The sequence below is a fragment of the Musa acuminata genome, chromosome BXJ2-3 (assembly GCF_036884655.1).
Source record: "Musa acuminata AAA Group cultivar baxijiao chromosome BXJ2-3, Cavendish_Baxijiao_AAA, whole genome shotgun sequence".
Taxonomy (NCBI): domain Eukaryota; kingdom Viridiplantae; phylum Streptophyta; class Magnoliopsida; order Zingiberales; family Musaceae; genus Musa; species Musa acuminata.
The window spans coordinates 40,467,218-40,491,550 of NC_088340.1; the positions used below are offsets into that span (position 1 = coordinate 40,467,218).

Below are 24,333 nucleotides of genomic sequence, written 5' to 3' on the forward strand. Positions count from 1 at the left end.
CCGCGGATCAATGTCGGAGACTATTATTCAAAATATACCCAATCAGTAGACAATTTATCAAATAAGACCGTAATATTCAACAAAATCTTTATGTTATTAATCATGAAACCTTACTCTCTTTGACTAACAAGAGAATAGTCGAGCATCAATGTATAATATATGCAACATCTTAAGGCCTCACTCCCTTTGACCAACAAAAAAAGAAAAAAAGAGAAAAGAGATTTTTTTTTTAAGAAAGTAGTTGAGACTTGAGAACACTTTTCCCATATCAATGGAGGTTTACTGCTACATAGTAAGAGGGATGCTTGATCACATATGATCAGATGCATCAACATAAATCATATTGTGGAAAGGAACAGTTGGCAATGGATTGACCAGAGTAGGTGAAGCACTTGGAATGTCATCCACTCCATTGAGGATATTTTGAGCTGAGCACCATCACTGGATGTGGACCTGCATCATCCACAGACCTGCCATGGTTGCCTCACTGATTGCAGTCTTTTCTTTTGGGGAAGGGATCCTGCTGATGGAATCAAAAGTACTAATGCATGATCCACATGTATCATCATTGTTGCTCATATTAATTAATGTTAAGATTGTTAGAGTATCAGCAAAAAGCAGGGTGGACTTTTTGCTTCTTTCTGCAAGTGCCAAGTAGTGAAAAACCAGATGCCCACCAAATCTCTTCATCAATCAAAATGAGATGCATGCAGTGTCGATTTCAATGTGTAAGAGCAACCTTATTTAGGAAACGAGGATTAACATGATTATTGTGATTTCATGGTGCTCTCAAAGAGATTGAAGCACAAGTATAAGAGTTTGAAGTACACTCACCAGTGCTCCTCTTCCTTCTCTTCTTCTCCTCCTCTGCTTCTTTCTCCTTCCTTCTTCCCCCCCTTGCAATGATGTAATCCCCTCCCCATGCAGGATGATGCCAGAGACCAAGTATGGTAGTTCTCAATATTTTCCTGTAGACAGAAGATGATGATTAAGTTAAGCCTGTATTGTTAGCATGCATATTAGGATGAGATCTGCAAGGGATCCATTTTCATAAAAGCCTGATAAAACAAATAGAAAGGCCTGAATGCAAGACATCTCAACCATCTCTGAATTGCAACTCTTTTTCCTCTTCAAATGATGCTGCATAAATTCTAAATCTTTAGGAGTGATATATGCTAATTTAGTGCCTCTGGAGGTTTTACATTGTCATCAAAGCACAGAGAGAACATCATGTCTTCTTATAACCAAACCATTACTGCAAGTCTCTAGAAAGAAAGAACTAAAAAAAAACTAGTAGCCCAGCTAAATGCAATCCTAAATGTTGAGACTTGTAGAGTGAAACCAATATCAGATGAGTGTCAGAGTTGCAACAACTCATGACACAGCCTATTTGTACAAGAAACTATGCCATTACTTTAGCTCCAGGCTTGGTTTCTCCACTGGTATTAATTAACATCACCCTGCATCTGCAACACCAATCCTCTCTCTCTCTCTCTCTGAAGTATTTGGGCATGCGCAACAAGCATGCTTTGCTAAATCATCTCTTTTGCCTCTCATCTCTGTCCACCATGAGTTGCTGACAACCAAGATCTGCCGCATGCTGTTTTAAATAGGCTCAAATCATGTCATGAGTTGTTCTTCTGACAGTACTAAGCACATAGGATTAGGTAGCCAAGTATAATATGGATTTCCTTGGTGGCTACACGCATAGTTGTGGCCACGTCCACCAGTTGACCTTGTTACTCTCTTCCATAACCCCCAAGAAAGATGATATGACTCGTAGTTTTCCCCCTCAAATGTGATAGATTTTTCACAGAAAGAAGAAAAGATGTGCCTTTTATTTTCGCCTAGAATCAGAATCACGAAAACAATCTTGATGTTTATCCGTCTGTTCTTCATATCATTGAACTCGTCCCATGCAGGAAATCGATCTGTAAAGACCCTGCGGTGCACATCAATTGATATATATCTACATATATCTAATTGACGGCCTGCACCGATCGAACTCGGAGGATTGTCCATTGCGCACATCCACGAGAGAGCTTTGTTGATGGATAAATGGGAAAGCTCTCGTCTTTTTGGCGGTGTTTCCTTCCGAACTTTGTCCTGTTTTCCTGCGCTACGAGAGAGGAAAGAAGGATGAGTAAAAACAGAGTGGTAAATGGGAGAAGGGTTAGAGTTGTTGGGCCTCTCGATGGTGCTTTGGGCTACAAAGCAGAGAGCCGCAGAGGATCCTTGATGCCGGTTGGTTCAAAGGAGGACGGCGACTGTAGAGCCTTGATTCGCTCTCCTTCTCCCTATATATACCCATCTTATGTTCTTCTCGGTCGCGCCGTGAGATTGGAGGGCAGAGATGGGCGACGAGACCCGGAGCAAGTTCAAGCGGATTTGCGTCTTCTGCGGCAGCAACTCTGGCAACCGAACAGTCTTCAGCGATGCAGCTCTTGATCTGGGTCGCGAACTGGTATGCCCTCGGTGGTCCTTGCCGTCAAAGAAATCGAATTTTGAGGGCTTGTCTTCGTTAAAGGTCCGGCGGTCGTCGGCGTTGGTCTTCCACTATAGCCGATACCTCTTCTTCCTTCTCGCTGAGCCTTCTCCTCCTCCTCTGTTGCATCTGAGATACAAGCTTTTCGGAACTTGTATCGCTTCAAAACTCGATCTTGGAGGGATTGGAACAAAGAGAGTCGATTGCCTTTTTTTCTATTGGTTTCATGACAATAGGATCTTTGGATCTGTTGTTGTTGTAGTAGATCGATTATAGCTTGTTTTATGTGTTGCAGGTGAGGAGAAGGATCGATTTAGTTTATGGTGGTGGGAGTGTGGGATTGATGGGTCTGATTTCACGGGCAGTTTATGATGGAGGTTGCCATGTTCTTGGGTAAGCTTTTATGTTTCTGGTTGCTCTACAGTCTCTGCATGGTTTATCATACTCTGCTCATGCTTTCAATTTACTTGTGAACACATGCAGGGTTATTCCTCAAGCTCTCATGCCCCTTGAGGTATGTCTTATCAAATAGCCTTTTCCCCCCACTCTATTTTTCTTGTTTGTTTCAGATGTCTTGTGGGTTTTTGTAGCTCCTAAATTGGATATACCCAAGTCTTTCAGAGTATATAAATTTCATAGATTAATGTGATAGCAATCAGAGGCAAGATTATGTGTAAAACCGATAATGGTATGTGGATTTGCATGTAATTTGGAGTGTTCAGAAGCCAGGAGGGGTCTCAGACTCTCAGCCATGGATAAGTTTCTCTGAGGTCTAAATTTAAATTTCCTAGCAGTTTTTTTTTATTTTAGTTTATGAGCCTTCATATGTATAATTCTGCTATAAGCCTTCATATGGATGGGCAAAAACTTCAATGTCCATCTATAAGATTCTGTGGACAATTTGGTGGCACTTGATTGGTTTGACCTTCCATCTCTAACAATTAAACATGAAGAGAATATGCATGTTAGATATTTCCAATATAGCAGCAATATGGGGGAGAAAGTTATGCTCCACTTGTTTCTACATTGCAAGTCCTGACTGGTTCTTTGGTAGACAAAAATAGTGAAAATCTTGAGGAAAATAAAGACTTTGATCATCTATGAATTATTCACTGTTTAGAATAAGGAGCACAACAATTTCTCTTTCTGTGTTTCCAGATATCTGGAGAGACTGTGGGGCAAGTAAAAATTGTTTCAGACATGCATGAGCGAAAAGCTTTAATGGCTCAACAAGCTGATGCATTTATTGCACTTCCCGGTATGGTATATGACCAATAAAATCTTTGCTCAAGTTTCTTTATGCATGTATGATGCTCCTATTGCCTTGTGCTACCATGCTCTTCTTAAAGTTCCCAGACATTGTAGGAGGGTATGGAACAATGGAGGAGGTGATGGAGATGACAACATGGTCACAACTTGGAATTCATGATAAACCAGTGAGTGTACATCTTTTGCAAGGAATGCTATTGATTTTCCACAAGAGTAATGGTGAGGATTTTGTCTGTCTGTACAGGTTGGCCTATTAAATGTTGATGGCTATTACAACTCCTTGCTTGAACTATTTGATAATGGCGTGCAAGAAGGCTTTATAAAGCCAGCTTGTAGACATATAGTGCTTTCTGCTTCAACTGCAGATGAATTGCTTACAAAAATGGAGGTCAACTGTCCATTTCTTTTCTCAACCTTATTTTTTGTATCTAGCTACATAAAGCTGCCTAGAACATGTGAAAGCCCATGCCACAATGAACATGATCCTAAATAGAAGAAATGAACAGCAGTTTGTTTTGAGTTCTTTTAGCATTTGATTGTTTATTATGGCTCTAAGATTGGGCAAAATTTGATCTTGTTCATTCACTTGGATTGCAGCTATATACTCCTTTGCACAAAGAAGTTGCTCCGCGACAGAACTGGGAGATTTCCCATCTAGGTTACTCCAAGGCTCCAAGCTCACCCTGAAGAACTGATTCATGTGATTCTTTGCTTGACAGTTTGTGCCTGAGAAGCCTCTGGCTGTAAGAGCTGTTCACTGAAGAACTGCTCTCACTTTGACTTTCCAATAAAAGTATTGGTGCTCATAATTGTGAATCTATATTCTCTAATTGCATCATGTCTGGCATAGCATCAAATCCATTTCAATCTGCACATTTTGTGCATGAGCATGGATTGGAGGATTGACACAAAATCTATCATGCATTATTTGGTCCTTCTTATGCATTAAGATATCATAGAGAATTCTTGAAAAGCAAGAGGCACATTGACTATGATAAATAGGCTGCATAAGCATAAACAAACAGACCTAAAATAGCATCAATGAAGATGTGGCCATACCAGAGGTCTTCCACTTTACTGCAGGGAAGATCACACATTAATGTAGGATGATCTGCACACAAAGATTTCAGATGGATGAAGAAGTCCTGATGTTCCTGAGATGAACATTACGCAATTCTGAAACCAATGAGCAAGTTAAGCTTAAGTAGCCAAGTGACCACTAGCAATTCATTTTTGAGTTTTGCGTCGTGATGCATCAGATTTATTTAGTGCTTGAAGGAGAGAGAGTTAACATGGGAGCAAACCTTGACGCCATGGATCTGCCAATCGCAACAAGCCAAAGGACAGCTCACGGCTGCCAAGTACAAAAGTCCGTCTCAGTGGCGACGACGACGACACATCGCTGCCTGCCTCATCCGCTTTGAGGTGCGTGCACAGAGGCTGATTCATCTGTACAATTCTTCTTATTTCTGGATCTCTGTTGGCGTCCAGACAACTCCTCTGCCATGAAAGATGATAAGATTTGGCCCAATCGAGCACAGAACATGTCAGCTTGTTGATTGTTCTGCAGTGTACCAGCACTCCGAATGCTGCTGCATCCCCCCATCAGCAATCGTGGCTCCTGCAGTCACCCCAGTGTAAAAGAAAATACTGGTGCAAATACTAGACAGGAACAAAATAGCATGGACTAAAGCCATCAGAAAGGCTCACTACAGCAGTAGTAAGTACACTAAAAAACATGGTTAGATTTATTACGTATAGAAAGTGAATTTACATCCAAAGCATATTTTGGTATAATAAAATTATTCATTTCTTTTTTCTCAAATGGGAAAAAAATACATGCATGAAAGAAATAAGGGTTTAATTTTTTTATGAAAAGTATTGAGTGTATGGAGACGATGCATATACATTAAAATCATGTATATGAACTAGCAAGACATGCATGCACATTAAGATCAAGATCACGTATATGAACCAGCCGGTAGAGATGATGAGTAGATCATAGCCTTTTATCTCTATACTGAAAACTTTCATAGGAGAATTATGGATTATATTATGGTTCTAATCAAGGTTCGTCGTACCGTACCATACCGGCGTTTCGACCCTAGCTCGATACGGTACGGTGCTGATATACCGGGCGGTACATCATGACGTACCAAGCGGTACACCCTGATGTACAGAATAATTTTATATTTTTTTTATACTGTAGCAGTGCTACAGTATAGTGCTATAGTACTGTAACGGTACCGGGCGGTCCGCGTACCAGTAAACTGTCGGACCGGTACGTACCGCCCGATACGGACGGTATACTTCGGTATGACAGACCTTGGTTCTAACTACATAGGTTGCAATTGATTAATACAGAGGAGTATTGTACATATAACTATATCTAAATTCGATTGATGTGGCATTGTAAGCTAAATGTACGTGCCATCTCTTTTGATATGCATGTATGCAATCGATCTACCATCCTTTTACCTGTAGCAAATTCTTACTGTTGTGTCCATTATTTTTATTAGTTCCTTTCACCAATGTCAAATTCTGTGTACCCTCCAGGGAACAACTTAATCCTTGTCTGCTACAAGAACATAGTAAATTCGGCCTATGAAGTTTAGTTTGCAGGAGCTTTTCCCATCTATCAACGTTCCAATATTAAATGCAAAAGTATCTCAAAACCAAAAACAATCTTAAGTAGTGAAGTAAACAAAGTCAAGAATTTTCTAAACCTAAAACATTTTATAATCAAGAGGATATATATATATATATATATATATATATATATATATATATATATATATATATATATATATATATATATATATATATATATATATATATATATGTATGTATGTATGTATGTGTGTGTGTGTTTTTTTTTATACATATATAAAAATAAATATTTTATTTTTTAAGCTTTGAATAATATTTTATTAAGTTTATCTAATTCAATCGAATAAAAAAATAGTAAAAATTTATTTATTTATTAGAAATCTAAGTATTGATGGACTGTGAAACTATATAAATATGAATGCATCTATTTCTTTTCATCTATGAAATATTATTTCAACTTTTGACAAACACTAGAAGGCTGTTTCCCTCAAAATGATCACTTATTTTTTTTTTTTATGATAAAACTTTAAGGTCTTATCAATATACACGTAAGAAAGGATGAGGTTACCAAGATAATCTCCCCACAGGAGTGGACACGAAAATTGCTTCTCATGTGAGGCTCCAGCGAAGGCAATCAGTAGCAGGAGATACTCACCACTTGAACAGCCGACCCTAGCAACAAACATAAAGAATAAAATGAAAGCTCGATCAAGAAGTCTTACTGAATGGGAATCGACTTGGGGCAGATAATGTCTATCAACACCCACCAACCGATCGAAAGTGCCAAAGAAAGACGATATATATCGGATAGCATCTCTCTCTCTCTCTCTCTCTCGCTAGTTCGCTTCCAGTTCGAGTAGGACCGAACCCCTCCACATCTTCCCATCTTATCCATGCAACTCACTATCAAAATAATAACAACAATAATATGAGACGTTGCATTACGTACCGATAAGAAGTGGAAGCAACATATACTGCGATGCTTCAATCCATCGTTAAAATCTCTGTACACATGTTATGGAACAGGGACAAGTGGAGATTAAAGCTCTGTTCATATTGATCAAATTAATGCCAACAATCAAAACAAGTCACCTTTTCAGACACAGGATCACGCGAGAATGCATCCAGCTTCCGTGACTCTGGGTTTTAGAGTGTTGGCAGGCGACTCATAAATGGCATATACAAGATCATTATAAAATAAGGACAGACAGAAATTGGATATGATAGCAACAAAATAATTATACATATACCACGTGATCTGGTAAACAAGCAAGCCCAGAAGACTTCACTTCCCTTGATAGGGAATTGGAGGGAAGATGACAAGGTTAGCGCAGGGTCTAAAAGCAAGCTGACCGTTGTCCCAAGAAATAAAAGAAAAGGTCAACATGTACTTCTTATTTGTTTTATGACTTCACTAGGCTTTCTCTTTTGATGGAGATGTTATCAGATGATGCAGCGTCGATGCATGAATTACTGCACTTGGGCTAGGATCCTTAATACGTAAGGAACCAGATCTCCTTAGAGTGTGATTCTCAAGGTTGCTTCTTCTCAGATGTCGTCGCAACGGCCTAGGCAGCAGGGCCATCAATCGAGCTGAACTCACCAGAAGAATAACCCCGAGAGTGATAAAGATCCTGCAAACAATTCAGAAGCCCACTCAGCATCATGCATCAGGCAGCCCGATTATCATATGCTTACAGTAAAACAAGATCTTAACATGTTTATATCATTCCAAAAACATACTAACACAAACTACAATATGGACATTAAACCCAAAAAGAATTTGCAATAAGCAAAATGCAGGTCTCAATTTACATGATCTTCATACAAAATCAAGCTTGGGGATAGGTCTCCAAAGGTACATCATGGTGCAGTGTGTTGCAGTATGCAGATTCAGATGCCAAACTCTGCACACTGCAGAGGTTGGCATCATAACACTGCAGCGTCAAGCGAAATCAGAACGTGACCGAGATGAATCGTTAGTAATGCCAACCTAACTGAAGTTCCATATGTGACTCTAGCATAACAAAGATGAGGAATGAATAGCACAATTTTGCATCTGAACCTGCACTCTACACAGTTATGTCAGGTTTACTGTCAATGGAAACAGCTAATAATAAATGAGACCTCAGGTCCAAGGTGGATAACATATGTTCAGACCCAGAGCCTCCAACAGAAAAATAAGACTGAGAATGTCATTCAAGAAACAACATGTAAAAGCTAAGCTGCCTAAAATTAGTGGGCATTACCATCCAAGTGAAAGAGCCACTCGAGCAACGGGAGAAGAAGGCATATGTTCACCCAGAGCAAACATACCAGCCAGAACACCAGTAATAATTGATGCCACAGCCGCACATGTGGATACCACAATAGCCCTTCCATGTTTCAGACCTTGGGTCTGTCAAAATCCATATCCATATATATTAGATAGTGACCCAATGAAACTATAAAGAGAGGTTTCATTTTACAGATGATGTTAGTCGATTTACACTATGCCAAATGGATAACATGCAACTTAAGAAATCGATTGTGTATCTTCTTTTAGAAGTGTGCAAAACATATACAAGGTACCCAAAAGAAAGGACACATTGACATCAGGGATCTATTGAGTCGTTAACTTTGAAGACACAACTTTGACCCACATCCTTATTATCGCCGGTTGCAAGAAAATGCCAAGCTAGACATTGAAATATATCAAGCAACTAATTTTTCCTACTTAAAGAATGACAAAATATATAACAACAACAACAAAGCCGTAAGTCCCAACTATTTGGGGTCAATTACATAGATTTTTTTATCGCTGTTGAGATATGTAAAAAGTCATATGTTTAGTTTAGATTACTAAATCTTTATTTATAGTTTCTATTAAAGTTTTTTTAGGTCTTCCACCATCTTTCATCGTACCACTAACATTAATCATTAACCACTAATATTAAGATCTATAAAAAGTCATATGTTTAGTTTCTATTAAAGTTAACATTAATATTACTACCGCATCTGGAGGTCTCCTAAGCACATACTCATATTAACTTAAATGATTTTATCTAATTTTATCCTCTATCGAAATTATACCTAGTTGTTCACGAATAAAATTATTTTTCTTCCTATCATTCCTAGTAACTCCATACATCCATCTCAACATTCTCATCTTAGCAACACAAACTTTTTGTATATGTTGTTTCTTAACTGCCTAATCTCAAATCCATAGAGTATTATTGGTCTCACAACTGTCTTATAAAATTTTTCTTTTGATCTCAAATGTATTCGATGACCACACAAGACTCCTGACAACCCTCGGCATTTTAACTATCGATCTCTCCATCTTATTGAATAATTGATCCAAAAAACATAAAGCTTTTACTTAAGGGGAGTTTTTGTCCATCTAACTTATCTATATTCTCTCGTCTATTCCTAAAATCACTGAGATTGCATTTTATATATTCAATTTTAGTACTACTATATCTAAAACCTTTAGTTTCTAAGGCTTGCCTCCATAGCTCAAGTTTATAATTAATTTTACTTACGTTCGCATCAACTGAGCAAACAACAATTTCTTCATCGTATATGAACTAGCCTGAGACTGCTTTGGGGTCTATGTATTTTCTTCGTACAAGAACCCCACAAGGCTATAGATGAAAGAAAAATACAGTTCATGGGTTGATTCTTGTCAACCGGCGCTTGTACTCATCTCCGGTCCTGATGTCTATATAACTACCAACATGGAACCTTTTCAACCTAACACGACAGGAAGGGGTTCAAAGTGGAACAAACTGATATAAAGTATAAACAACTCAAGAATTGAACAAATTGTCATAGCTGAAAGCATTTAGAACAAACAAATGAATTATTGCCCCAAGAGGGGATCTAATTTTGTAACCACCTGATAAACAAACCCAGAAGCGCTACAGCAGATGCTAATGGAAATGCATATTGGTACCATGATCTTTGAGAAGCCCTCCTCTGAAAACATAAAACCCATCTTTGATATTACTGATGCCATCCTGTGAATTTTAGTCATTGTATTAGTCTTTGCTAATTTCTCTCTTAAAGCTAAGCTAAAAAAACTGTTAATCCACTCTATATACAAACTTTTCGCACAAAATATCAGGGTTGACATTAAAGATAGAAAAACTTATTAATTACCAGTTGGATAATTGGATGGATATGTAGATTAAATCATTACTTTATAAGTTGAACTGAAATTTATGGAACTTCTTTGTAGAACAACATACTCAAAAACATATTAAGAAAACAGTACTCAAGAACACGTGAAAAAAGGTTCTGAGATGTAAAGGTCAACCAATACTTTCTAAAGCAAAATTGCAAATTTTATTAGAGGATGGCCAATACATAAGGCTCCCAGCCATGGATATTGCAAATTTCGTAACAACAAGCAATAGTTCTCTTATTCTTTACAGCAAAACTGTCTACATATCGTATTCATGTAAGAAAAAAAGAAAAAAAATGCAAAAAGAGGGAGAATCAATGTTAAAAAAATAGCAGGATACCAAAGGACAAGAGAAAATCACCCAAATAAAATGCCCGATTCCAAGCCATATATAATTTCCTCAATCACTTCAGAATGCATCTGCATTTATAATTATCACATCAGACATAGTGAACATCCAAAGACAAATGGAAAAGGAAGAAAAAAAAGAAAAGAAATACAGCAATTACTTTAATAGCAAAATGAGAATTATACCAGCTCCTGCTCCTGCCTTCGACTCTTGTAGATGCGAAGCCATGTGTTCAGAAGAGCCTGAATTGGCATGTGAAGCTCATCAAGAGTTTATTAAAAATATAGTCCGATATTTAGAAGCTACCCATGACAACGAAAGCACTACATTATTGTTTAATTCACTCCTTGTAGCAGATCATACTGAAGCATCAGCAGGTAGATTAACTAATGGATCAGACCTAACAAACAAAAAGGAAAAGCAATCCATGAACTTTCTCACTTTATCTATAATAGTGTGCCAATGACACACATAGCTATCGTGATATAGATATGTATAGCATGAGACCGTATATCTATCATGAAACTTTCACCAAAATATGACTACAAAAATTGTGAACTCTTTTCACCTCTTCTTGCCAAGCCTAAGCCACCATGATGCTACATAAAGGATATGAAGTGAACAAGCACTTATCGAAACCATGCTGTAAAGCGAAAGGCGTACAAGATATACTTTCTAAATATATGTCAAGAAAAAGTTACGGAACCATCTTCAGATAAGTAGAAAAGGGCAAGAATGTATCTTGGTGTAGACACCATCGAACTGCCACTTGTCTAAAATTCCACAGCCAATATTGTGTTTCATATTTAATAAATAAGAGTGCCAAATCAAGGCTGCAAAGAATGCCAGTGTGAGAAAACATGTAATTGCTGAAGTCATAAACATCAGAAAATAACACCCAATTGAACCAACAAACACTTGGTAGTAAGAGCAGTATCACCAATATCACCAGACTCTAAACAAACAAGATAATTTAAGAAAGAACATGGATAACTTTTAGTAATGCAAGACCAATGATGCATAATAGAGCATGATACCTACAAACAACAAGGCAATTGAGATGCCCAGCAAAGGTAAGTGGAAAAGAGAGACTGTCGAACCATTTTGCTTATCCCCTCCAATGCCAACTCCTGCAACAACAATACAAACCAAAAACATTGTATAAAACAACTCACACTGAAATCATCTTTTGGTACCTGGTCGTCTACTAAAGGCTCCGAAAATTACAATACATGAAGCACACCTGGCAAACAAAGGGCTCCAAAAATTATGTGAATCATGAATCAAAACATACAAAACACATGACTTATTGCAAATAAAAGTACATAAATAATATGGAAATTATAATAAATTGTATGCATTCAGGTCTCAGAAACTATTAACAAATATTATTTGCTATTTTAACTACAGGCTTCAAGTAAATAAATCGCACAGCAACATAAGCCCCAATTACTTTAGTTTTAATAGATTAAGTTCATCAGCAATGATGTAAAACAAGGCAAAATCCCAATCCCCACAGTTAGTTTTTTTAAAAAAATTAGAAATGATACTTAGAGTTGTCAATCTGCAGTAGTCGAAAGTTTAAAAAAAATTATACCATGTTCAAATTAGTGGTGACGAACAGACCAATGATGTTATTGCATTGCATCACATAGTTTGTTGTCTTTTAACTGACTTGAAGCAAACATACTTAACAGTACCAGTGCACTCATCTATGTCAAAAGGCCCTGAATCTGTCAAGATCAACTAGAAAAGCAGAGAACCCATTTGAAGTTCCTTAGGTTGCATATACTGCTACAAGGTAGTTCTAACAGTATTAAGAGCAAACATAAACAGTCACAAGAAGTAAATAAAAATTAAAATTACATGCAAGAAAACTCAATATGGAGGAAAGGATGATGATTTGCAATGTAAAACACAAGTAAAGCAGAAAAACAATAACAACAAGTCAGCACTCAACACACTGAAACAAAATCGGACGATGAAAAGGAACGTCCAGAAAGGGTGTGTGAACTTTACAAACTCTGACATCATTAACTTAATGAACCAACATTGATTTTCATGTTAACAAATTAAAGAATAGGACAGCAATGCAAGGGAGAAGTCCAAGGAACAGCTACCTACAGAAAAGAATGTATCAAAAAGAAAAGCTACCTCATGTGTACCATATCCTTGTTAAACAGCAACTAGCAATTACATTCATATCAAGAATTTCTTTGTGATCAGTAACAATATCCTCTTACAGCAAAATGCCATTTGTATCACATGATCTAAATTAAGGGTGTTGATGGGCTAGATTGTAGCAACTGTGTGTTGGGTTGGCATGCATACATCAGAACATAACTCTCAAGCAAAACTCATTAGAACATAACTCCCAAGCCAGACCCAATCCATTTAACAATCATGTCAAGAAATTAAGCCTAAACCAACCAGCCCAATTCAAAGAACCAAGTAACCTACTTTATGAACAGGTAAGACTGAATCAAGTTATGACATGATTAACCCATTTTCAACATAATTTGACCTACTTACTGACCCAAACATGATATTATTGTATGATCAACATAGTAATGATCTAACTGGACCAGCTTAAGGCTCGAACATAATACAATTGACATGCTAGTCCAAAAAGGACATACTTAATGTTTAATCTGATTATGGTGTAAATTTAGTTCAATCGGACCAATTTCCTAAATCCGATCTGATATATTTATTACTCAGGTTAATCTTGTCAACTGATTTATGACCCTATATAACCTCAACTAAACCGACTAATCTTGGTGTCTTAATGCTATGGTGGTGGGTCAGCTTAACCATTCCCAAATTTAGTCTAATTTTTTTTCTTCCAGCCCACTTTGACAATGGTACTAATTTAGATTTCACCATTTTTAACTTTAACGATTTGGAGATTAACTTAATTAGATGCCCTGCAACACGAAAGCTCCACTATTCTCCATGATAGAACTAGCGTGGCATCTTTCAGAGCTCATTACCCCTCATCATAGAATATGAGTTCTGATTTAGTTAGCGAATGAAGCACCTTAACCACCTTAAACCTAGAAGATAATAAATGTAATGCCTTCAAATTTTCTTCAGCAAAATTCATTTTTACCAACCATGTACTAAATTTCACTCATTGAGGTGTTGGTGAACGATATGTACTGAGTTTGGGAGCTATAACATATGTACTATAGCAGCCTATACACAAGACAAAGATTACGAAAAGGACAACAACAACAAAGCCATAAGTCCCAACTATTTGGGTCAGTTACATGGAACTTTTACCGTCATTGAGATCTGTAAAAAGCATATTACGAAAAGCACTGATCCTTTAAAATTAAAACTTATGTGTATAAATTATTCTTAATGTTTGCCGAGTTTCTATTTGGTTCGCTTCATTTGCTCTTCAAATCTTAGAAGGAAAAAAAATGGAATCACAACAAGCTCATATTAAATCTATCTATGAAAAATTAGAATAAAACCAACCTACAAATTCTTGTCATTGTTGTTGTAGAATAATAACTAATCAATAGGGAGATTCTTATAAACTTACATTACCTATTGTTCCAGCCCCAGCCAATGCAATCCCCACCCAATCAAGAGCATTCATCACTTCCTTGAGATAGAAATGAGAGAAGACACAAAGTATAGCAAGTCCACAACCAGAAACTGGTTGTATTACTGAAACCTGCAAAATTGAATATAAGAAATATAAGTATCTTTTATGTCTTTAGATGATTGTATCAAGTATTTTTGTACAGATAAAGTAGAAAAAATCCAACATCTTGCAATCTATGCTTCATTATATGCCTCTTAAATCAACAGGCAAGTCCTAAAGAAATTTATATGTGTGTGTGTGTGAATCCAATGTTTTCATGCAAGCAAACCAATTAATATAAGTCACAAATCAGTATACATGAGAGTGAAGAACTAATAAATTTCATATAAGAACAATAAAAAGAAATAGGGTTTCTAAAAAGATATCAAATCAAGAAAATTAAATAAACATTAGTTTCATCACCTGGTAATGCAAATAAAGCATGTTAGACTTAAACTAGCAAAGGTAGATAAAAGAAGCAACAAAGCATGGTGGGATTAGTATTAGGAGACTCCAGTTGCTTTAAGAAATCAAATGAATAGTACACGATGAATAATATGCACAACGGATGTGGCAGATTGTGGGGCCTACACTAGGACGCTAATCTAAGTGACTACCTGTAATCAATATATTTAAGTAAGAATTATGTATTTCTCGAACAAAATAACCAAAGAATGGTATGTGAGAAGCAGCTAAAGGCCAAACTACTCAATCTGAAAATAGCCTCTCTCTCTCTCTCTCTCTCTCTCTCTCTCTCTCTCTCTCTCTCTCTCTCTTGTATGAGCGTCCTCTATAGTCAATATATTTAGGTGCTGTCGTGCTGATTTTTCAAAATTTAGGTGCTCATTCACTTGCATTTCAATGTATACATGCAGACTGAAGGAACCGGTTCAATTAAAAAATGCATAATGGCACGACATATAAGAATCTGACAGCATATGAAAAAGGTTTTATTCATTATATCAAGAAATTCGACAATATAGTGTGACTCACTGGAGCTTGAGACAATGCCCTCAGCATCAAGACAGCGCCACATATATCCATAAGAAAGCCTATAATCCACAATTTGTTCAAAACATACGCTCTGATCACCTACAAGTCAATAAGAGCAATTTAGACCATACTTAATTACATCTCACATTTTACTAAAAAATGTAATTCATTCATAAATGAACATGATCGAAGACAATCCTTAGCTGCATCTCCTACCACCTACGGGATGAGAAAAAGAAAAAGAAGAGAACATTTCGATGACCTCCACACGAAATGAAAATCTTAAATAGTTTTTTCCAGCCAGATCAAGAAACGGAGACATTTCCTAACCGATTGCTCTCGATATCGCGGCATAACGGGAATAATATAGCGTGAAGAATCTAAATCGACTAGGGATTGCGGAGGAGGATTAGAACCTTGAGCTTGAAGGAGAGGCGAGGGAGGATCACGGTACCCTTCTTCTGTAGAACCTTGCCGATGTTGTTCCCCGCCGTCGCCATCAGCGTCAAGCATATCGATTCCCACATTCTCTCTCTCCCTCTCCTTCTTCTTCTTCTTCGTCTCCTTTTCGAACAATCCCCTTTTAACTCGGTCGTCTTTTTGACATCGAGGAGCGAAAATGTGAGTCTTGCAGCACATGCCACAATGTCACTCATTATTGTACCTGCCCCGTTTGCGGAGAGATTCATGGACCCCACATGAAAAGACCAATCGAGACACGTGTGTAACGTTAAACAGTCAATGATGGAGTAGAAGCTCTGTTCGTAACGTTGACGCTAATGCTGCTTCTGGAGCAAGTTTTAATCTAATTAATTAACAATTTAAGTCAAATACGAATAATTATACTAAGAAGATTAAAAATGAATATTATTATTTTTATTTTATGAACATAATTAATGAATCATATATAAAGAGTGAAAATAATTTGCATGTCTTTTTTTATTATTTATTCTTAACTAACTCACATACAAATCTCTTTTATAATATCTCATATAAATCTTATATTAAATTTATCATTTTTTATACCCTCAGGAAGGATAAATTCACGGGCACAAAAAGTATTCTTAGGAATCTTTCTTCATATCGAAACTTAAAGAAACATAGGTATTAATTGGATAATAAAATTTTAATTTTTAGATTTTTTTTCAAAGATTTATTGTCATCTGAAACACTAGTTCGAATAATACTGAAATATTTATCAATCTCAATAATTTCCCTTTGTGAGTGTTTCATGAGCTCTTATACCTACTAAAGAGAATACACTTAAGGCTTATATTCATTATTTATGTTTGTTGAACCTCCCATTACAAAAGCTCTTAAAGAGAATATACTTAAAAAAAATTTATTTTTTAATATTTGTTATTTATTTTTGTTGAATCTCTCATTACCAAGTCATTCCACTTTTGATATCATTTAGCTTGGGGAGAGAATACTTACAGAACCAAAATAAATCTCACATAATAATAATTAAATAAACATATCAAGTCAGTTAATATAAGATTAAAATAGTTTGACAAAAATAATTTTTATAAAAATTATATTTTTTCTCTCATCTTCATAAAAAATATATATATATATATATATATATATGAGAGGTATTAGAGCCACAGTACTTCATGAACATAAGTGCTTGATAATTAAAAATATTTAATGCTAGTAAAGAATTGATTATCGAAAATAATGAATGATTATAGAGAGAAAATTGATTATAATATATATATATATATATATATATATAATTGATAATATCATTTAATCCAATGAATAAGTCTGTATGAGTCTTATGGATAAGACGAAATGGATAATATATGTCCATCATTCAAAATGGGTAATTCCTTATGAGTCTTATGGGTCAGACGAATGGCTAATCGACCAAATGATCGAAGGAAGTCAAAATTAAAGTATTTTTTTGAGCTAAGTTTGAACCTCGTTAATCGTCTCCGGTGAGAATTCAAACTCATCCAATAGGAACATGAGGTTTAATAATTTAAGCTCATTAATCACATTATCAAATCAAAATAGTAATTAATTATTCATTCAATAGGTCAAATGCTTAAACTGTGACTAATTATATCGATTCTTATAGTGTTCGACTAGTAATTATTGTTGGATTAGATTATTTACACATCATAATTAAGGTCTGGCAAAAAAAGAAATAATAAACATGGGCGTTCGTGGCTCGAATACCCACGTGGCGTCCATCAAGAACGTCACAGCTCTCGAGCCACCTTTTCTCGCCCGCTGGATGTGCGCCCCGAGATCATATTGCCCTGCCTCCTCGAGACCCTCGCGGTTTCATCGCGATAGATGCCGACCCTCCCCTCCATCGGACCAGAGTTCCTCTCTCGATCGATCCAGGTTATTCAAGCTTGTTCTTGCCATTCCTCCGATCGTTACTGTTCTCTTTGTCATATTTATTTCTCTTTTTTTGGGTGTAATTTTGGTCTTACTTCTCCTCAATTTTTCACATATTTGTATGAATTTTCGCTTCGTTTTTTCTTGTTCACGATCCTAATTTGAATTGGCGGTCTGTTATGTTGTTTCATGTCTCTTTTCTTTGTTGTTTTGGGCCTATTTTGACGCCATAATCGCTAGGTTACTTGGATTAATTTTCTTTAACATGAACACAGAGTCTGTTCGAGATATCAGCGAGTCGTGTTGATAGAACTTTTGATAGGATTTTCTACTCGGACTGTTTCTTTGATGAAAATATCATGCTGCTTTAAAGAAATTGAAACAATAATTGTTGGTATTAACAGTCTTCAGTTTAATACTGATTTGTGGTAGTTGGTTTCATGGTCGAGACATGTAGTGGATTGTTTGTAGGTGAGATTAAACACTTCAACAGGAACTAAGTGGGAAGGCATACATCTGTTTTATCTTCCTTTTTGTTGAAATAGAACGAAGAAGCATGATAGCAGCTGAATGATAATTCAACATGTGACAGCGTCATTCATTTTGTATTAATAAAAATTGTTCCTGAATTGGAAATTCATTTGATGTAATTTTGACTCTGGATATAATAATATAAATTGTTGCAATATTAATCTAAGCAAAATAAATAAATAAATAAAGGAAAAGAAGAAAAGAAGGACCCTATTTATAAACATCTTATCAGCTTCATTATCAGCTTCAACTGTGTCCAAGTTTTCTTTGACTCAACTTTTAGATTTTCTTTATGTACTTGCTCTATAAAGTACTATAGTTCATACTGTTGAATCTCGGATTTTGATGATATAATCAATTGGTGGGTTAATTGATCTAATCCATATTATTGAGTTAAGTGTGCAGGATTAATTACGATAACCAGAAAACATAAAGCAAGGATACCGGAGTCGAGCTCGATGGACGTTTAAGAGACCGAAGAATCATCGGAGATGCTGCCGGAACCATCCGAGAAGAAATCGGGAACGTGTCGGAAGTTCGCCGAAGAAATCGTCGGAGGCTCGCGGAGATCACCGAGAAGGCTCGGCTACTCGTTAAAAGTCATCACAAAGATTGGGAGCTTGCAGGGAGTCCGTCGGAAGAAGTTCGTCGGAAAGCTCGCCGGAACAAGACTCGACGTTCGCGGTTAAAAATTTGCTTAGGATGTGTTTTGGTTATGTAGTCCACTTGTAATTAGGATTAGGATTAAGAGATAATCCCATATCCTGGTTAGGGGCCAACTGGGCCCAAAGTCAGAGTTGGTTTAGGCTAAAAATTAAGCTAAACCAGCGAACTAGAAAGCCAAGATTGAAGCCCAACTAGTGGCTGAAAACACTGTAGTTGGGCTGAAAACACTGTAGGCGGTGGCACCGCCTAGCTGGGCGGTGACACCTCCTTGGCTGGGCGGTTGCACCGTCCAGCACCCGAGCGCTGGGCGGTGGAACCTCCAGCACCGGGAACCCTAAAAGAATTCAAATTTTGAAACCCAAAATTTGAATCCTCTTGAGGCCTATAAATACCCCTCAAATCTCAGCTGAGGTTACAACTTTTGAGAAGCATTTTGATTGAGAGAAAAGTCTTAGAAAGTCTTAGCAAGTCTTGTTTTCAATTTGCTAGAGAGTTCTCCTCCTTCTTTTTTATTGAAAATTTGTAAGAGGTTGAGCTGCTTGTAAAAGGTTATAAGAGGGGTGTTTACCCTTCCATTTCAAGAGACTTGCTAGTGGAAGGTGGGAGCGTCATCGAAGAGGGGCCTCGCAAGTGGAGTAGGTCATTTGACCGAACCACTCTAAAAATCGGCGTAATCTCTGGTTTGCTTTTTATTATTGTCATTTACATTACTGCAAATCTTCTTACTGCTTTAGTTCCTTATTACTCTTGCTGCACAACTTTAAGAATACGCCTTCAAGTTAAATTTCTCAAGTTTCGTTCTTAACGTACGAAAGATTTTGTTAAAATCGAAGTTTTAATCCGCTGCACTAATTCACCCCCCCCCTCTTAGTGCCGCTCCGATCCTAACACATACCTCTTGTTACTTTTACATATTCCCATATGACAAAGGTAAACCGTCTTTTGTGGATGTTGGGTCAATAAGAATAAGTTGTGTTATGTCATGATGCCATTAGCAAGAAACTTTATATTGTAAGTTTAACTGACTCGTTATAGCTAACAACTTAGCTAGTCACAATATCATATGGTTTTTATAATAACAACAACAAAGTTGTAAGCCCCAACTATTTGAGATCGGTTACATGAATCTTTTGCAGTCATTGAGATTTGTAAAAAAGTCATAAGTTTAGTTACATTTAAAATATTTAAATATTTACTTACAGTTTTTATTAAAGCCTTTTTATGTCTTCCTCTACCTCTCTTCGTACCACTAACCTTAATCATTTCACCTCTTTTAACTATCGCATCAGGATGTCTCCCGAGCATATGCTCATATCATCTTAAACGATTTTGTTTTATCGTATCTTCTATCGAAGCACAATACCTAGTTGTTCATGAATAAAAAGTATTTCTTTTCCTATATTTTTTAGTAACTCTAGACATCCATCTGGATATTTCCTAAACATATGCTCAAATCATCTTAAACGATTTTCTTTCATGTTTTCTTCTATTGAAGCAATACCTAATTGTTCATGAATAAAAGTATTTCTTTTCCTATATTTCTTGGTAACTCCACACATACATATCATTATTCTCATCTCGACAACATAAAGTTTTTATATATGTTGTTTCTTAACTACCCAACACTCAGATTCATAAAGTATTGTTGGTCTCACAAGTCACAATTTCTTTTTAATCTCAAAGGCATCTGATGATCACACAAGACTCTTGATACCCCTTGCCATTTTAATCATCTTGTTTTTAGTCTATGAACATTATCTTCATCGATCTTTCCATTTTGTTGAATAATTGATTCAAGATACCTAAAGCTTTTACTTAAAGAGACTTTTTGTCCATTCAACTTCTCTTGTTTCTTTCTAGAATTACTAAAATTACATCTCATATATTCAGTTTTAGTCCTACTTAATCTAAACCTTTAGTTTATAAGGATTGTCTCCATAGCTCAAGTTTATAATTAATTCCATTTAGGCTCTCATCAACTAAGATAAAATCATCAGCAAATAACATACATTAGAGAGGTCCATCATGTAAATGACTAGTAAGTTCTTCTATTATCAATGTGAAAAGGTAGGGACTTAATACGAATCCTTTATGTCATGTGATCTAATATAGTTTTATGCTGTTTGTTAGTGGCCTTACACAACCCTCTACCTTTTTTTATCCAAACTTGGGACCGGCATTGGCGGTGTTAATCAAAGGATTTTTAACAACCCACAAATAAAGCTATATATTTTTATATGCTGGAAAACAGAAATTATGATTTTATAAATGTGTTCTTATCGGATTATTCTGTAAACTTGTTCAAATTTTTTATTTATGGAAAAAAAATCATATTAACTTGGCAGTTGTTGTTCTGGGGTGCTGCCAAACTATCTAGATGACATAGTTGCTGAAGATGAGATATTGTCCATCCTGAATGTTCCTCCTAGGAAAATGGGGCGAGTTATTAGGAGAAGGGAGCCTTTATCCAGTCTGTGAAGGAAGCTTGCAAGTATGCTTTTCATTTGTACATCCAAATATAAATGTCTATTTGAACCCGATGCTTGTTTCTGAATAGCCTTAGCTACCTGCTTTATAAGATATTTCATTTTGCCTTTTGAAATATTGCAGTGCAGAAATCATTATCGGTGGTGCAAAGGGGCCTTCTGATAAGGTCGAGGTTTTCTTGTTTTCAATCTCTAACGGTCTTTACTCTCGATGGAAATCAGTAGGTCAATGAAACGGGTACCTAAGATAGAATAATGTAAAGCATATGCTGAGAGAGAACAAATGTAATACAACTCAAGCTGCAAAGCCAAGCCCGATGAATGAAGTGATTCACAACATCTTCGTGTTAAAACAATTGTTTCTTCAGGGATCTTATCTTCAATGTCACTAAGAAATACCTATCACCTTGAAACGTCAATTCACAAGTAGAATGTCTCCAATCAAACCTTGTTAATGTCCTTAATATCTTTGGACATTGGCACAGTGTTTTGTCCTAACCACCATGTGTGCAATTCTAAGAATTATGAACTTCTATACCAGAAACTAATTACTCTTGTACAGTGAACTTAGTTATGAAATGTATTTAGAGTTTTTAGCATCTGAGCCATAATAATGCAAATGCTTCTTGTTTTTGTGAGATTTACATATGTAATGTAAAGTGGGTGTTTATACAGATCCAATTTCCAGTGTGGATTTGAGGAAGTGACCAGTTTTGAAAGGCAAGGACAGGAAGGACATACATACATACTATATATACATGTGTGTGTGTGTGTGTGTGTCATATAATTGGATAGCTGGATTGGCTAATTTTGGTTCGAAAGTCTGCAATCTTTCCTCTGTCACTTGAACTATTGGAGATGGAATCTGTGAAAACTTAGCTATCCTGTTTTGAGTTACTATTGTGCTTCATAACCCTATATAATGGAGTTAGTTTTGCAACTATGCATTGTGCCCGTGGCTGGATTCATCCTAATTCAGTTATATGCGTCTATCATGTGTGATTCTATCGGTAGTTTTGTTATGTGTATCGATAAGCAATCTCAGTGTTGATGTCTTCTCCCTAGGTGTATTTCATTGGGCCTGTGATGCAAGGAAAGCTAAAGCAATAATCGGAGGGTGTATGCTTGAAATATAGCTTCTTCCCGTGGGAACTTCAGCTGATCATCCTACTAGAACAAGGGATGGCTTTGAGCATCTTTTTTTTCTGGAAAAACAAATTGCATGAGATTGTTGTTAATCTATTGTAAAAAACAAGTATATTGACAGTCTCGCTCAAGTTGTGTTTTCCTTCTCTACATAGTTGGATGGCATATTAATTTAAAGGAGTCTGTTCCCTTTTTGTTGTGGTAAGAATCATATGCTTCCACAGCAAACAAAGAACTGCTGTGGTTATCATTTTGTCCGTGATGATGAAAGTTCAGTAAGTGGTAGGTGATGCTTTGGACATTGGACAATGATGGAACCATGTGTTGCATCCATGTACCAGAGTTCAAGCTTGTCCACCTCCAGCATCCGATGCGTGTGCTATCTCATCCACTTCAAGTAAAGTTTCTAACTTAATATCATTATTATGCTGAAGGATTTGTTCTTGTTTGCTTGTCCTTGGGGGGACCAACTCAGTGTGTGGTATGTGCATGCATCACAATATCACATACATTTCGTTGTCAATCTTGTGGTGAAGCTTGCGATAGGTGTTGGGGAGCGCGGTGTGGGCTGCCGCAAAGCTGACCACCGGAGCTACTGGTTTAGCGGGCACGGTAGAAAGCGATCACCATGTGGCAGTGACGACGGCAGCGGGTCAATTCAGATTTATCGGCCTCTACTCATCTGTCACTACTCACTCGTCCTCTCAAGTCATGTTGTAGATTCTTCGGTCAAGGTAGAGCCGATGCCCACTCTATTTTCTTGATTCTTTGTTGACAGTGGTCCTAAGGAGGCGACGCGGATCTATGTTGGAGCTTTCCCTTTAAGATGTCGAACCCATTGCATAAGATTCAGGTATGTAATAATTTTACCCTTACAAATGGCGTTACTGTTTTCAGGTAAGCAGAAATCTCCCACAATTCTCAGCTAACTACTTTGTGACCGAGTACAATGAAAGATATGCTCCAAAAGAGGTGTGTCGATGTGAATGCTCAAATCATTTTATAGTCAATGACAGTTTTTTAAGGGAGAACAAAAAACAAAAAAAAAACATTAAGCTATGCTATTGAGAGAACATCAGACTTGCGAATGTGCATTTAAGTTCCAGAGCTAAATTATCCTTCCAATTAGATTAATCTTGATTTTTGTATAGGTAAAAATGGGTAAAGTTTAACCATAGTGAACATATGATAGTGTATTGTTACATAAATAATAGGTCTAAGGTCTGAATCCACGTCATTTGATATAATAATTTAAAAAAATATTCTTGCCATGTGTGTTATTAAATTGACTTGGGTAAAACCAGTTAAAAGTCGGTTGCTTCTAACTGCCATTGGACTGGACTGAACCTCATAGCAGAGATCGTGGGTAGGAAAATTGAGTTGATTATAGGGTTAAATGAATTCACTGCTACTAATTTGGATTGAAATTTTCTGTGACATGTCCCTACAAAAAGCACTAAGTTTTCTTAATATCATATGATTAAGCCTGTGAATCCTAGCATGCTTAACAGACAACAGAGGATGGTGCTCAAGCCTCTCACTCCATGGCTTACTTTTTTAAGTTTGCAAGAACCAGCAGAAGCCTCCAAAATCAGTACAGGCCTTTTGTCAGCTTAGAATTATTCAATCACCAATTCTCAAGTCTCATATGCTGCCCATCTACTGAGGTCTCTCGCC

The 24,333-nt window shown here is 36.6% G+C and overlaps 3 protein-coding genes and 1 long non-coding RNA gene across 11 annotated transcripts; 2 read left to right on the forward strand and 2 right to left on the reverse strand.

Annotated features, from left to right (window-relative positions):
- Window positions 1-149: 149 nt before the first annotated feature.
- LOC135608255 (uncharacterized) lies at window positions 150-7,538 on the reverse strand. Of its 2 annotated transcripts, none has more exons than XM_065100932.1 (7): window positions 7,457-7,538; window positions 7,314-7,368; window positions 6,933-7,036; window positions 5,059-5,375; window positions 4,814-4,865; window positions 835-968; window positions 150-520 (listed from the first exon to the last, which is right to left on the reverse strand). In XM_065100932.1, the coding sequence occupies exons 4-7, from the start codon at window positions 5,201-5,203 to the stop codon at window positions 459-461; spliced, it is 393 nt and encodes a 130-aa protein (XP_064957004.1). In that variant the 5' UTR covers window positions 5,204-5,375; window positions 6,933-7,036; window positions 7,314-7,368; window positions 7,457-7,538; the 3' UTR covers window positions 150-458. The 2 variants fall into 2 exon arrangements, with proteins under 2 accessions (XP_064957004.1, XP_064957003.1); XM_065100931.1 differs by having other exon boundaries at window positions 150-523.
- Window positions 1,809-4,574, forward strand: LOC103978782 (cytokinin riboside 5'-monophosphate phosphoribohydrolase LOG8). 2 transcript variants are annotated; one of them, XM_009394710.3, is made up of 7 exons: window positions 1,809-2,464; window positions 2,781-2,878; window positions 2,969-2,999; window positions 3,644-3,743; window positions 3,842-3,921; window positions 3,999-4,142; window positions 4,352-4,574. In XM_009394710.3, exons 1-7 carry the CDS (start codon window positions 2,354-2,356, stop codon window positions 4,439-4,441), a joined length of 654 nt encoding a protein of 217 aa, XP_009392985.1. In that variant the 5' UTR covers window positions 1,809-2,353; the 3' UTR covers window positions 4,442-4,574. The 2 variants fall into 2 exon arrangements, with proteins under 2 accessions (XP_009392985.1, XP_009392986.1); XM_009394711.3 differs by having other exon boundaries at window positions 1,816-2,464; window positions 3,851-3,921.
- A 32-nt stretch (window positions 7,539-7,570) lies between the features above and the next one.
- On the reverse strand, window positions 7,571-16,085 carry LOC135608254 (probable magnesium transporter NIPA9). 2 transcript variants are annotated; one of them, XM_065100929.1, is made up of 9 exons: window positions 15,889-16,080; window positions 15,473-15,571; window positions 14,440-14,569; window positions 11,923-12,011; window positions 11,067-11,123; window positions 10,894-10,952; window positions 10,245-10,365; window positions 8,614-8,762; window positions 7,571-7,998 (listed from the first exon to the last, which is right to left on the reverse strand). In XM_065100929.1, the coding sequence occupies exons 1-9, from the start codon at window positions 15,997-15,999 to the stop codon at window positions 7,779-7,781; spliced, it is 1,035 nt and encodes a 344-aa protein (XP_064957001.1). In that variant the 5' UTR covers window positions 16,000-16,080; the 3' UTR covers window positions 7,571-7,778. The 2 variants fall into 2 exon arrangements, with proteins under 2 accessions (XP_064957001.1, XP_064957002.1); XM_065100930.1 differs by lacking the exon at window positions 15,473-15,571 and having other exon boundaries at window positions 15,889-16,085.
- Window positions 16,086-17,684: 1,599 nt separating this feature from the next.
- Window positions 17,685-23,814, forward strand: LOC135608258 (uncharacterized). 5 transcript variants are annotated; one of them, XR_010485464.1, is made up of 4 exons: window positions 17,685-17,830; window positions 18,764-21,515; window positions 22,576-23,053; window positions 23,193-23,814. It is a non-coding gene; the product is annotated as an uncharacterized LOC135608258 (long non-coding RNA). The 5 variants fall into 5 exon arrangements; XR_010485466.1 differs by lacking the exons at window positions 22,576-23,053; window positions 23,193-23,814 and adding an exon at window positions 21,635-22,515 and having other exon boundaries at window positions 18,764-19,704; window positions 21,370-21,515; XR_010485465.1 differs by lacking the exons at window positions 22,576-23,053; window positions 23,193-23,814 and adding an exon at window positions 21,635-22,515 and having other exon boundaries at window positions 18,764-19,042; window positions 19,573-21,515.
- The last annotated feature ends 519 nt before the right edge of the window (window positions 23,815-24,333 follow it).

Excerpts from the sequence above, each read along its gene's own strand:
- LOC135608255 (XM_065100931.1), bottom strand. The coding sequence starts at position 5,203 with ATGAATCAGCCTCTGTGCACGCACCTCAAAGCGGATGAGGCAGGCAGC. Across the intron at positions 969-4,813 it reads AGTAAAGTGGAAGACCTCTG|GAAAATATTGAGAACTACCA; the intron begins GTATGGCCACAT and ends TTCTGTCTACAG. Across the intron at positions 524-834 it reads GAGAAGGAAGAGGAGCACTG|CAGGATCCCTTCCCCAAAAG; the intron begins GTGAGTGTACTT and ends TGATTCCATCAG.
- LOC103978782 (XM_009394710.3), top strand. The coding sequence starts at position 2,354 with ATGGGCGACGAGACCCGGAGCAAGTTCAAGCGGATTTGCGTCTTCTGC. Across the intron at positions 2,879-2,968 it reads GGAGGTTGCCATGTTCTTGG|GGTTATTCCTCAAGCTCTCA; the intron begins GTAAGCTTTTAT and ends GAACACATGCAG. Across the intron at positions 3,744-3,841 it reads TGCATTTATTGCACTTCCCG|ACATTGTAGGAGGGTATGGA; the intron begins GTATGGTATATG and ends TAAAGTTCCCAG.
- LOC135608254 (XM_065100929.1), bottom strand. The coding sequence starts at position 15,999 with ATGTGGGAATCGATATGCTTGACGCTGATGGCGACGGCGGGGAACAAC. Across the intron at positions 14,570-15,472 it reads GGGCATTGTCTCAAGCTCCA|GTTTCAGTAATACAACCAGT; the intron begins GTGAGTCACACT and ends TCAATTTTGCAG. Across the intron at positions 12,012-14,439 it reads GGCTGGGGCTGGAACAATAG|GAGTTGGCATTGGAGGGGAT; the intron begins GTAATGTAAGTT and ends TTGTTGTTGCAG.